This window comes from Toxorhynchites rutilus, chromosome 2 (genome assembly GCF_029784135.1).
Source record: "Toxorhynchites rutilus septentrionalis strain SRP chromosome 2, ASM2978413v1, whole genome shotgun sequence".
In the NCBI taxonomy this organism is placed as follows: domain Eukaryota; kingdom Metazoa; phylum Arthropoda; class Insecta; order Diptera; family Culicidae; genus Toxorhynchites; species Toxorhynchites rutilus.
This window is the reverse complement of record NC_073745.1, coordinates 64,956,602-64,970,915: the sequence shown is the minus strand read 5'-3', so window position 1 is coordinate 64,970,915 and position 14,314 is coordinate 64,956,602. Positions and strand designations below refer to the sequence as shown.

Here is a 14,314-nt window from a genome sequence, read left to right as displayed (position 1 = left end):
TATATCTACGCATCTATCATAACGAATAATATTTCATTTTTCTTGAGATAAACAATTGAATAATTGTGAAATATCGGTGACCGGAATAAATCGCCACAGTAAACAACTGCAACAGAAACAACCGCTTAGAAAAAGTGTAGTAGGCTAGAAATATTTGGCGCGGGAAAAACATCATGTGCCTCACATTTCTATTATAAATTTATTCTCTTGTTCTCGTTTTTCGAAATTTATTCTGAGGACAATGTAATGGGGACGAAGTCCCCATTTGGCGAGGATAAGGAATCGAGGCGGCCCATGCCGCCAAGATGACGCAATCCGAGTCCACCGCCGACCCGCCGTCGGAAGCGGCGGTGTCTCGCACGCAAACCTGGGATCCACTGATTGCCCGGTTAGTTTGAAACATAGGATACGATCCTTTAGCAATGTCCGACCGAGCTCTAGCGAGCGTCGGACGGTATACGTCTGCCCGGGGCGTTACGTTTGCCTGGGGCGATACGTTTGCCCGGTTAATTCTTGTTTTGAAATACAATACCGCGCCACAATATTTATAGCCTACTACACATTTTATAAGCGGTGGTTTCTGTTGCAGTCGTTTTCTGTGGCGATTTATTCCGGGAACCGAAATATCAATCATTGTCCAAATGCACTATGTGCCCATTTTTGATGATTTTTGATTGGTTGACGATAAGAAAACTCCTCAAATCGTACCGACCAAAACGGTCAACCAGAGCAGCAGCGAAATACAATGAAGCACGATTGGAAAGGAAAAAGAAAAAATATGAACGAAACATTGGTCGCAGTCTCACACATGCGTAATTCTCGAGCCAGCCAGTCAACTTAAAAATCCCCGCTCCGCTGCCGTAACGATCACATTCTTTGTGTGGACACCGACTGGACAACATCGTTGCTGGACGAGCTGGACGACGAGGGATCGAGTGCCTTTCTCAAGGCAAGAGGGTGGAGGTGTCTGGACATGGTAAAGGAGGAAAAGTGAAGGGAAAGGCAAAATCCCGTTCGAACCGTGTTGATCTGGAGTTCCCGGCAAGGGTAGCTAGGCCGAGCGCGTTAGTACCAGTGCACCAGTCCACCTAGCCGGCGTTATATAGTTTCGGCCGCCGAAGTGATCGAGTTAGCTGGCAAAGCTGCTCGCGACGATAAGAAAACCCGCATTCGGAACAGAACACATTCGGTTCGGTGGACATCAAGACAACAGGCAGTTGCAGCGAGTGGCGAGTGGCAAACGCAATCGCAAAACGGCATCAGGTAGCAGAAGAAAAAAGTTTGTTCTTTATACAAACTGCTTTGGTGGCAAATCCCGAACAAGGCGGCATCGAGGGCGTTCGAAATGGTTTTTTTTCAAAACCACGAGTACAAAGTTTTCTAAATTGGAACCATTCCATAAAACAAGGCGCTTTTCAGGGCCATTCAACCTTCCAAAAAAGAGTTTAGGAAATACAGTTCAATGCTTTCTAAAACAATATCCAAAATAATAATAAAACACAAATTGATTTTTTTCATAATTTGTTTGTCAGGATATGATAAGTATGTGAATTTGGCAGTTGTTCTGAGCTTATTAATGGGGGACTTTCCCGATTATTCAATTTTCACCAATTCTTAAATTGCTTCTAGATTGAAAGTACAGTAATTTATATTTAGCTCGACATTTAGCTAATTGGATGGATCTGTAATGCGACATTTTTGTAAACATAGAGTTCGGGGTCCAAATTATGACCCCACATTGAAAGTAGACACTGTACCACTGTCATCGGAAATGTTCAATTACAGGTTAAAATCGCCTCCAATGCGACACTGAGTGTTTCTCCGGCACGTCGCACTGAATGTAATTTACTGAACAACATGTCACAAGCTGGATGGGAAGAAATTTTCCAACTGTGATACCCTGTGATGTTATTTTCCATCGGTGATACCCCCTGTTAGCATGCCTAAAATATCGAGTGCAGCGTATAAGCAAAATCAGGTTCCTCCTGGTTTCCGTGGGAATAGTTCATCTTCGAACGACCCAGCACTCGAGGGGACATCAAAAACCCCAACTGTCCCTGTTTCGCCGTCAAGCTCAATTTCCCAATCGGGATTTATAAAGTTGTCTGACCTTTTGGATCAAATCTTCACGTGTTTTAATGTTTCCGACTCCATCAGAACCCTCGTCATCTCAATGCTTCCAGTATTAAAGACAATTTTACAGCAATTGATGCAAACATGGCCCCTCCTTGCAATGATTATCTCTCTTGATGTCTAATTTGAATAGAGAGGTCGGAGATATCACTGTTTTACAGTGGAATTGTCCCTTATCCCTTATCCCTAAATTGGATGCATTCAAATTTTTAATTCATAAGTTCAATTGTGATGTTTTTGCTCTGTCCGAAACTTGGCTTTCTTCGCGAGATGATCTCTCTTCCCACGATTTTAATATTATACGCTTGGACCGTGATGACAGATACGGAGGGGTGCTATTGGGGATCAATAAGTGCCACTCATTTTTTCGAATTGACCTTCCACCTATTGGAGGGATCGAAGCTGTTGCTTGTCATGCAAACATTAAAGGCAAAGACCTCTGTATTGTCAGCTTCTATTGGCCTCCGAGAGCTGCGGTTAGCCGCAAACAACTTGATGACATGTGTTCACTCCTTCCTGAGCCACGATTGATCTTGGGAGACTTCAACTCTCACGGAACTGCCTGGGGGAACAGTACGACGACAATCGTTCATTGTTGATATATGACCTTTGTAACAGCTGCAATATGACCGTTTTGAATACTGGGGAAACAACACGTGTACCTAAACCTCCTGCTAACCCAAGTGCTCTTGACCTCTCGCTTTGCTCGAATTCACTATTGTTAGATTGCAAGTGGAATGTAATTCAGGATCCCAACGGTAGTGATCACTTGCCAATCAAAATTTCCATCACCATTGGGTCGAATTCTTCTGAATCTATAAACATGGCATATGACCTCACAAGACACATTGACTGGAAAAAATATGCGGACGCAATTGCTCTAGCCATCAATTCCAGAGATGGTTTGCCTCCATTGGAGGAGTATAACTTAATTTCTCGTTTGATATATGACAGCGCGGTTCGCGCTCAAACGAAACCCATCCCATTTTTTTCTCTTTATTTTCGAGACTTTCAGCCTCCTGGGCTGGTTCGTCTCAGAAAACCCATCCCAGGTTCCACTATTCGTCAAAGGCCTCCCAATCCATGGTGGGATAGTCAATGTTTATCAGGATAAATCGAACACATTTAAAGCTTTTCGGAAACGTGGGACCATTGAAAATTTTCAAACGTATTTGGACCTTGAAAATCAATTTAAAAACTTGATCAAAGGGAAAAAAACGTGCTTATTGGCGAAATTTCGTGGGAGGTTTGTCATGAGAAACGTCAATGAAAAAATGTTGAAAAGTGGCTCGAAACATGAGAAATCGCTCTTCAACGAATGAAAGCGAAAAATATTCACATCGATGGATTTTTAATTTTGCACGGAAGGTTTGTCCTGATTCCGCTCCTGTGCAAAAAATAGTTCGAGATATACCACAAGATAGGTGCGATCTTGATTCCGAGTTTTCGATGGTATAATTCTCTCTTGCTCTCCTTTATTGTAACAATTCTGCTCCGGGATCGGATCGAATTAAGTTCAACTTGTTGAAAAACCTCCCTGATGTGGCGAAACATCGCTTGTTGAATTTATTCAATCGGTTTCTGTAGCATAATATTGTTCCAGATGATTGGAGACAAGTACGAGTTAAAGCTATTCAAAAACCCGGAAAACCCGCGTCCGATTTCAATTCGTACCGCCCAATAGCAATGCTGTCTTGTATACGGAAATTGTTGGAGAAAATGATCTTGTTTCGCCTTGATCGATGGGTTGAAACGAATGGCTTACCCTCAGATACACAATATGGGTTCCGCAGGGGCAAGGGGACGAATGATTGTCTTGCGTTGCTTTCTTCAGAAATTCGAATGGCTTACGCCGAAAAAAAAACAAATCGCTTCAGTATTCTTGGACATAAAGGGGGCCTTCGATTCTGTTTCAATAGAGGTTTTGTCGGACAAATTACACTCTCGGGGTCTACCGCCTCTATTGAATAATATGTTATATAACTTGCTTTGTGAGAAACATTTGAACTTTTCTCCCTTTTATACAACTTCTATGTAAGCGACATCGACAATTGCGTTACACAAAATTGCAGATGATGGAGTGGTCTCTGTCGTAGGATCAACAGAATCCGACCTACAAGAACCCTTACAAGATACTTTGAACAATTTTTCAACCTGGGCCATTGGGCTAGGGATCGAATTCTCCACGGAGAAAACAGAGATGGTGGTTTTTTCTAGGAAGCATAGACCAGCAAAACCAAAGCTTCAACTTTTGGGTAAACCGATCACTCATGCTATTTCATTCAAGTATCTTGGGGTCTGGTTCGACTCCAAATGTACTTGGGGGGTCCATATTAGGTATCTGAGTAAAAAATGTCAACAAAGAATAAACTTTCTCCGCACAATTACCGGCACCTGGTGGGGAGCCCATCCCGAAGATCTTATAATGTTGTATTGAACAACTATTCTCTCAGTGATGGAGTATGGCAGTTTCTGTTTTCAATGCCAAATGGTGTGCCAAAACACACCTCATTAAACTCGAGCGAATTCAGTATCTTTGTCTCCGTATTGCGTTGAGATGTATGCCCTCAACGCATACCATGAGCCTCGAGGTTTTGGCAGGCGTACTCCCACTAAAAGATCGCTTCAATTTATTATCTCTTCGGTTCCTCATCCGGTGTAAGGTTATGAACCCATTGGTGATCGGGAATTTTGAGCAGCTGATCGAGCTAAATTTTCGCTCCGGATTCATGAGTTCATATCATGAATTCATCTCCATGCAGGTTGATCCTTCTTCGTATATTCCCAACCGTGTTTGTTTTCCTGACTACATCAATTCCTCTGTACATTTTGATCTGTTCATGAAGGAGAAAATCCATGATATTCCAGATTATCTTCTATCGGGGATCGTTCCTACGATCTTCAATGCAAAGTATGGGCGTATCAATTGTGATAATATGTACTTTACTGATGGGTCCACTATAAACGAGTCCACAGGATTTGGAGTGTTCAACTAACTTTTTAGCACCTCCCACAGTCTTCAGAATCCTTGCTCAGTATATATTGCTGAATTGGCAGCAATACTCTGGGCGCTGGACAGCGTCGCCTCACGACCTGTTGAACACTATTACATTGTAACGGATAGTCTTAGCTCTGTCGAAGCTATCCGTTCAGTGAGGCCGGAAAAGCACTCGCCGTACTTCCTTGAGAGAATACAAGAAATTTTTAGTGCTTTATCCAGACGCTGTTATATCATTACCTTTGTCTGGGTCCCTTCACATTGCTCAATCCCGGGTAACGAGAGGGCTGACTCATTAGCAAAGGTTGGTGCAATTGAAGGCGACATTTATCAGCGTCAAATCGCCTTCAATGAATTTTATTCTTTAGTCCGTAAAAATACCATCGCAAACTGGCAACGTAAATGGAACGAAGATGAATTGGGCCGGTGGTTTCACTCGATTATCCCTAAGGTTAGCCTCAAACCATGGTTCAAAAGTCTGGACTTGAGTCGGGACTTGATTCGCACCTTCTCCCGACTCATGTCCAATCACTGTTCGTTAGACGCGTTACACTTTCGTTTCAACCTGGCCGGTAGCAATCTCTGCATTTGTGGCCGAGGTTACCACGACATCGAACACGTTGTTTGGTCGTGTGATGTGTATCTTGTTGCCAGATCGAATTTAGAAAACTCCCTTCGGGCTAGAGGAAGGCAGCCCAATGTGCCAGTGAGAGATGTGTTGGCTCGGTTAGACCTTGATTACATGTCCCAAATATATGTTTTCCTTAAAGCTATTGATGTTCGTGTGTGATTATCCTTATATCCTTTTACCCTGCTTTTCTTCCTTTACGAGTAATTGGTCCCCTTGCTTTAATCAGGAGAACAAGTTGAAATGTAAATTCACAATAGATATACGAATAGATTTAAGAATTGAGTGTGTGTGTGTGTATGTGTGTGTGTGTGTGTGATTATCAACATTGTAATAATTTCCTTATATCCCTTCCTTTTCCTGAAAAATTATATCACCCTTCTAAACTCGAGTCCACCGCGAGTAATCGGTTTCCCACATTACTAACCATAGATTTAAGAAAACTGTTTGTATATATATATATATATATATATATATATATATATATATATATATATATATATATATATATATATATATATATATATATATATATATATATATAGTTTTAAAAACACATTCAAGAATTCGGCTCCTTTAAACTTATGTAACTGAGCCTGTAAAAATAAACGAATAAAAAAAAATAAATATATGAATACATCGAATAATTGTCACTGTAATCGCGGTTAATGAAAGAAGGCATTTTTCTCAAAGTTAATGCATTTTTAGGTTAAGAATTGAGCTTTTTTTTTTATTTTTTAAGGTTAATGCATTTTTAGGTTTAGAATTAGGCTATATAATTTTTTTATCCCATAATGGAACATCGACAACCTGATAGATCACGCGACCAGAATGACAACATGATACGTGATTGTTACAAGAAAAAAAATATTCGATTAATCGATAATTGAATAAATGAAAAATTTAGACATCACTACATATGCCTCGAAAAAAATCCTAAATTTTAGTTGCCACTCATTATACTTGGAAATGCTGGAGGAGTGTTTTTTTCTCAAATGCTTGTCATGATGAAACATACGATCTGAGATTTGTTTTAGTAAGTCTGGCAATTGGTTCTGTTTCAATTTGTAATGGTCTTATTGTTTTGACCTTCACTGTATGATAATTCATATAAATGCCATTTGATTTAATGATTATTGAAAAATAATCTGACTCATAAGCGCTCTTCCAAATCCATTTCTAGGATACTACATGTTCGTGAACATGAATCAACACGCGAACGACAGTGAGAAGAAAACTTTGGTGGGGCTCGCCAGCAATGCCATCATGAACAGCGTTATCTTCAACCCTCCGCCATTGGTTCATACAAACGCTTCGTCCCCCTACAGGAACTCCTGCGTGGTAAGCATCGCCAATATTGCTAATGAGTCATTGGTTGTTTTGGTACAGTAACGTTTCCACCACTCCAAAAAAAAAAAAATAGGTGCGTTTCTTCGTCCACCAGTATGGTATGAATCCGGGCAGCATTAACCTCTCGAGTGTTGAAATCAAGGAGAAGGAAAACGTCACTACCACCCTATGGTGGAGCTCAAAAAATCTCGGCGACAGCTGGGGACGGGTGGATATCCCCATGCCAAATATCACCACGAAGTATGATTCATGTTGTGCGAAAAAAGGGAAGCTTCATGATTGTTTTTTTTCCTCATAACACAGATACTACCTTCAGTTCGAGGCTCGCATGGGAATGCGAATTTTCTCGGATGTCGCCATCGACGACTTTTCGCTGAGTCCCGAATGCTTTGGTCTCAACATACCGGCAGACCATCTGCAAGGGTACAACTACTGGGATCCAAGGATCGGTGGAGTCAAACAGCCCCATAAGGACTTTGTCGGAAAGTCGTGTAAGTTTGCGAGGTGAATTTTGAAACATTGGTCGGTTCAATGAGTATTTTGTTCGCCAACAGTCATCGAACTCAACACTTGCGGAGCCAAAGGACAGGAGGGACCCACGCCTGCCGATTGTCTAGTGTCGTATAACAATACGGAGGCCTTCAATGCGATCCACGTGATCGATAGCCTCCCCTTCAAGGGCATCCAGGCGTGGAAGGTGCCCAACGAAGGATACTACACGTATGTTTCATAGTAGTGCGTGTTGATAGAGGAAGGTTATTCACATTTCTTTCACAGAATCATCGCGAAAGGAGCCGGTGGAGGTCTGGGATCTAACGGAGTTGGATCTTCCCGGGGGGCAATGGTGCTGAGTGTGCTCGAACTTCACAAAGACGAGGAAATCTACATCCTGGTGGGTCAGAGTGGGGAGCACGCTTGTATCAAATCGATTGGGTATCGGGATGAAACCTGCGAACCAAAAAACAAGCAATACCCGATGGAAATCACAAAAATTCGTCACGTGAAGAACACGGTAATCGAGGATGGTGCCGGTGGAGGTGGCGGTGGATCGTATGTGTTTTTGGTGAGTTTCGATTTCGCAGTGTTTTTCGTGGTACAGAAAGGTAACGATGATTTTGTGTTTAGCTCAACTCGGCGAACACTGCGGTTCCACTACTCGTGGCTGGTGGTGGTGGTGGCCTTGGCGTGGGACGTTATCTCGATGAAGATGTGCAGCATGGTAAGAGGTTCAGACCGGGGAGCAAAGATGTCTCCGGGACGGCATATCTGGAGCCCGGAGTTCGATTGGTTGAGTCAGACTCGAACAATGCGTCCCATCGCCATGCCGGACCCGGAGGCGGATGGCGAGCCCAGCCAGATATGATAACGAATGCAAAGTATGGTGCCTCACTGCTCGAAGGAGGCCTTGGAGGTCTCCCATGTTATGCTCCCCGAGGTACTCATGGTCAGGGTGGATTTGGTGGCGGAGGAGGCGGCTGTGATAGTGGAGGTGGTGGTGGAGGTTACTCCGGTGGCGACACGATAATTAACTCCACCAATGGACAGGGTGGAAGTTCCTTTCTTGCATCCAAGCGGAATGTTCCGGAGCTGTCCATGGAGCAGTCAGGTGCAAACAGCGGACATGGAACAGTATTGATCATCCCGGCTATCCAGGGTTGCGGATGTGATTATCGTTGTGTTGCGCTGGATGAATATCGTGCTACAGTGGGCTGCATTTGTCCGGATGGGTGGACCCTTAAACCTGATAACTATACTGCTTGTGAACGTAAGTGGGACCCATCTTTGGCCTCGACGTGAAATGGATATGTCTAATGGTTTATTTCTTCCGATTACAGTACTAACTGAAACTCTCGAAATGAAGTACCTAATAGTGTTCTTTGCGGTCGTTGTGGTAATTTTACTTGCGGCGCTGACTAGTCTAATACTCATTCTATGTAAGTATTCGGAGATCATATTCGAGCCTCATGCAAACACATCCCTATCTATGGTCCAACCATTCTAGATAACCGCTTTCAACGCAAACGTCAAGCTGCTCTCCGGCACAAGATGCTTCTGGAGCAAGATCTGCAGCTTAGCCGGCTGCGCAGCACTGCAGACGATACGGGACTGACCAACTTTAATCCTAACTATGGTTGTGATGGTATATTGAACGGAAACGTGGACGTCAAAAGCTTGCCCCAGGTGGCGCGAGAAAGTCTACGATTGGTCAAGTATGATTCGGTTACCCCAGTTCAGCTTGTCAGATTAAAAATCCTGATTGAAACGCTTTTTTTTTCTAGGGCCCTCGGACAGGGTGCTTTCGGAGAAGTCTATCAGGGACTGTATCGACACCGCGATGGGGATGCCGTTGAGATGCCGGTAGCGGTCAAAACGCTCCCGGAAATGTCCACCGGACAGGCGGAGTCTGATTTTCTAATGGAGGCGGCCATTATGGCCAAATTCAATCATCCAAACATTGTCCACCTGATAGGTGTCTGCTTCGATCGCCATCCAAGGTTAGTACCAAGCGTTTGACTTGCTCGAGAAGTAGACTGACCAAACGTACCATTTTGAACGGGACAGTACTGTGTTTTCGACCATTTTGGATTTTCCCGTTTTTTATCAATTTGTACCGTATTTTGAGTATGAAGGAAGATTGTTTGTAATAATGCCCTAATGTAGCACTCAGGGTTGCCACATCTACAGAATAATATGTTCAGACAATTTGACAAATTGAAACCAAGAATCTGTAGTTACAGATTACAGATTTTTTGGGTTTTATACAGAATTTACAGATTTTTTTTGGAATAATGCAATTTTTGCGCAAATCGATTCGTACATTCCCTAACAGTAAATAATTGTAAAATTATCAATAATGTATATAATTGTATATAATTGTAAAATTATCAATAATGAATATGTAAAAATGACGTTGAAAATAGAGCTTCAAATTCCCCATATATTTGCGTAGACCACAAGTCATTCCAACAGCACGGATTAGAAAACGGACTCAGGGAAACGCATTACGCATTTCTAATTATCTTAAGCATAGCTCAAATGAGACTAATCCTTCCTCAAATATATTCAAGTATGGGCTTATAAATAACACAGATATTAATACAGATTTTTCGAGAAAAATTAAGATGAAAAGATTTTTTGAGACCGAAAACACAGATTTCATTCTGGCAATCCTGGTAGTACTATTTATTTGGAAATCTAATTTTTGGGGAGAATGAAGTAAAATCATCCAAGATCATCTCTAAGATCATTCCAAGATCATTCCTCAATTGATACTACCTATCAATAATAGAATATCTGAAATTTTAATCGAGTAATTTTGTATCGAATAGTTTAAAATCAAAATATGAATACATCGAATAATTGTCACTGTAATCGCGATTAATGAAAGAAGGCATTTTTCTCAAAGTTAATGCATTTTTAGGTTGAGAATTAGGCAGGCTATATAATTTTTTTATCCAACATTTTTTTATTCCATAATGGAACATCGACAACCTGATAGATCACGCGATCTACCTATCAACTCCTATTATCGGCAAATGGAGAATAATTCTTAAGGTGAAGGTGGAAGCTAGCCACAAACGGCTGCCACAATGGCGCTCATTTCTTTCATCTGTCTCCCTCACCGCTCGCCCGAAAATCAATAATTTTGCGAAACAGTGTGAAGAAAATGATCGTTTTCGCACACTTCCCATCAAGTCATATCAACCAAACTCTAATCGATATCTATCTCACAAGATATTAAATTTCCATCTGATGTCGCACTGTATAGTGAAAAACGTCGGGAAACTCGAGGTAGTGCTCTGAAAGTTAACTTTTCATTTTTCAATTTTCGGCGGTGGTTTCGTTTGTATTGGTGAACGCATCGTTATTTTCTCAATAAAATGTTATTCCTGAGTCATAGCGTTTCATGTCATGAAAATCAATAGAATAACATTGTGTTGATATCAATACAATTATTATTTTAACGTTTAATGGGTCTATAATGTAAGTTTTAGCAACTTTAACATTGGGTAAGAAAATTGTATTGCAGAACTCGGAACACTGCCACGGCTTCCTATGCTTTCAAAAACAGTAAACGGAAAAGTATTACATTCAATCAAAATGCCTCGGTCAACGAGAAGAAGGGTTAAGGCTCTCCAACGTGAATATGTGAAAACAATACGATCAACGAAAATATAAAGGAATTACTAACATCGAGTTACTATGCGGAAGAACTTGTTGATACCAAAAGAATCCCAATTCGGTGTTATAAATTTGCTCATGTTACGCTCGCGTATAATCAGAATTTTACTTCATATGCAAATGCACCTTCTATATATATATTTATATTTGCAATTGTTCATCGGAACATATCGTTCATACATTTTACTTTAGTATTTAATTGTTTTTTTTTCAAATGTATTCAAAGACTCGTGTCAATGAAGCGCCACACAGTCTGATTGATCTATTTACGTGTGCTTTGCTCTTCTCTCACAAACACTGAAAATTTCTTTCCTGACAAATAAAAAAAATTTACGCTTTTTCGCGTGAGTTCGTGGTTTAAGACTAACTTTATTTTCCAAATATGTACAATATATATACAGACATTCTTAACCTAAAGATGAGGAATATCTCCTCTCTCTTTCATGAAACCGATACACATCGGTTCCATTTTTCTTAGATCACCCACATGGACAATCTTCTACATTATCTCCACGCGACGACCACGTGGTCGTCACCGTGGCCTATCTTATTTTCGAGTTACCCCTTTCCATCCTTCGCCCTAAAAATAAACCTGAACAAACATCATCTTATATTTTATTACACTCTGCTGGTGTATCTAGCCGAGCGCGCAGCTAGGGATGGAAAGGGTAATAAATGCATCCTAAGTGATGCGTGCATTAAATTGTTTACCAGACGCAATCTAAATATTCGTCTGTTTTGAATTTATGACCAGCAATAGTTTCGAGCTACAAGCGTTTTCTAGCCTGATCAAACACTTGAGCTCTTACATTTGTTAATTGCCTTACATTGGTCCTATCTAAATATTGCGTTTCGTCCTAACTAAACGACTATTTCCCATTTGGGATTTAGGATAAGCAAATACTTGAGTTTGCCTTGCTCTTACACATTTTCCTTCGCTCAGCTGGGGTCTTGTTTAAAATGTATATTTTGTCTTACTTATTTCGTAGCCTATCTGTCCGCGACAAACACTATTACCCCATTTTTACACGTGGGTTTACCTATACTACTACAATGGCTAGCTTCCACCTTCACCTTAATACGCATACTATATAGCCTATATATACGTATATAGGCAACAAGATTGCTCGTTGCGTTGGTGGGGAAAACGAGTGGCTATTGAAATCGAAATAACATATCCATATTAATCGTCAAATTGTTTACCTTTTCTACTATATTCACTGTTCATGTTTTGAGCAAAAATAATGCTGGATAAATTTCCTGTTTAATTGTATGCAACATTCGAAAATGACCAAAAGTTGAGAATTGACAGTGAATTTTATTTTAAAATCACTGTATCTCGGAAATGATAGCATTTAGTAAAATGTTGCCGTTCACCTTTTGACTGCAAATTATTCCTTTTTTCATAGAATCGGGTGTGAAAACACTAAGAAAAATTTCAACAATTTTCGAAAACTCACCTGTTTTAAAAAAAAATTATAACTTTTTTGTCAATTATTTCTCCATTGTGTTTCAAGTGTTATTTTCGAATTTTTTCAACAATACATATTTTCTCCATGGTGACCGGAATAAATCGCCACAGTAAACAACTGCAACAGAAACAACCGCTTAGAAAAAGTGTAGTAGGCTAGAAATATTTGGCGCGGGAAAAACATCATGTGCCTCACATTTCTATTATAAATTTATTCTCTTGTTCTCGTTTTTCGAAATTTATTCTGAGGACAATGTAATGGGGACGAAGTCCCCATTTGGCGAGGATAAGGAATCGAGGCGGCCCATGCCGCCAAGATGACGCAATCCGAGTCCACCGCCGACCCGCCGTCGGAAGCGGCGGTGTCTCGCACGCAAACCTGGGATCCACTGATTGCCCGGTTAGTTTGAAACATAGGATACGATCCTTTAGCAATGTCCGACCGAGCTCTAGCGAGCGTCGGACGGTATACGTCTGCCCGGGGCGTTACGTTTGCCTGGGGCGATACGTTTGCCCGGTTAATTCTTGTTTTGAAATACAATACCGCGCCACAATATTTATAGCCTACTACACATTTTATAAGCGGTGGTTTCTGTTGCAGTCGTTTTCTGTGGCGATTTATTCCGGGAACCTTTCTCCATATAGTCCTAATAATAACCTAAAACATTGCGTATGTCACTAAATTTTTTTTTTTGAAAATTTTCAAGCCATTTTTGCTTAAGCCCTTCTCAAAAGTAAGGCAAATTCAAAATGGAAACCGATTACGCAAATTGTTTTTTTTTTGACCATAAAGAATGCGTCTGCAAAATTTGAGCCAAATCAAAAAATACAAGAAAAATCTGCCTAACGTTCTTCAAAAAATAGAGGGTTGTAGGATTAGGATTATGGAATTATTTTATTCAAGTCGCTTGTTTACCACTTCGGCTGGAGAGGAGCAAATTTATACCCAATAATTTATGAAAAGACGGAGTTAATTTGCAATATTTCCTCTCTTCACAGTGTTCGTATGAACGAGCCCTGCATTTACATTTCAAACGAGCGATTTACGCACGTTTTATTCATAGTGGTAGGGGAGGAGCGGTAAAGATGGACATCTTAAGTAAAAGTGGATTTTTTCGTGAATTTTTCAAAAAAAAATTATGGCTATCTCACCACGAATCGATGTTCTAAGTCTCTTTTTATAATACAAATTGTATTTGAGGCTGAAATTTTGCAAAATTAATGTGTCTGGCATAGTTGAAAAAATAAGAAAGAGTCGGACACTTGGAGGGAAAGAGGGAATGGACCTAAGGTGGAAAAGATCGGCTCTAACTAAACAGTTATATTTTGAAATTCAAGTTGATGTACTCAATAAGTTTTGGAGATCTTCAAATAGGCCTCAAGCATGACTCAACAAAATACATTGAAAATACGATCTGTCGTGATTTTCGTGCTTCTATCAATAAGTCATAAAATGCTGGGACAGAGACCTTAATGAACCATCTAGCACATGCCGCAGAGGTAGCTTCCGGCACCCGGAATAACAGGTTGGTATTAAGTTTTGAAAAACCTC

General features: G+C 40.7%; 1 protein-coding gene across 5 annotated transcripts in view; it reads left to right on the top strand.

Moving 5' to 3' along the window:
• LOC129768345 (tyrosine-protein kinase receptor) overlaps positions 1-14,314 on the top strand; it is an 88,988-nt gene that overhangs the window by 64,482 nt on the left and 10,192 nt on the right. For all 5 annotated transcript variants that reach the window (XM_055769926.1, XM_055769928.1, XM_055769924.1 and 2 more), the window contains exons 6-14: positions 6,943-7,100; positions 7,183-7,349; positions 7,413-7,600; positions 7,664-7,829; positions 7,887-8,172; positions 8,235-8,874; positions 8,945-9,043; positions 9,112-9,319; positions 9,389-9,604. In XM_055769926.1, the coding sequence (XP_055625901.1) occupies positions 6,943-7,100; positions 7,183-7,349; positions 7,413-7,600; positions 7,664-7,829; positions 7,887-8,172; positions 8,235-8,874; positions 8,945-9,043; positions 9,112-9,319; positions 9,389-9,604 (2,128 nt within the window). The remainder of the gene's footprint in view (positions 1-6,942; positions 7,101-7,182; positions 7,350-7,412; positions 7,601-7,663; positions 7,830-7,886; positions 8,173-8,234; positions 8,875-8,944; positions 9,044-9,111; positions 9,320-9,388; positions 9,605-14,314) is intronic.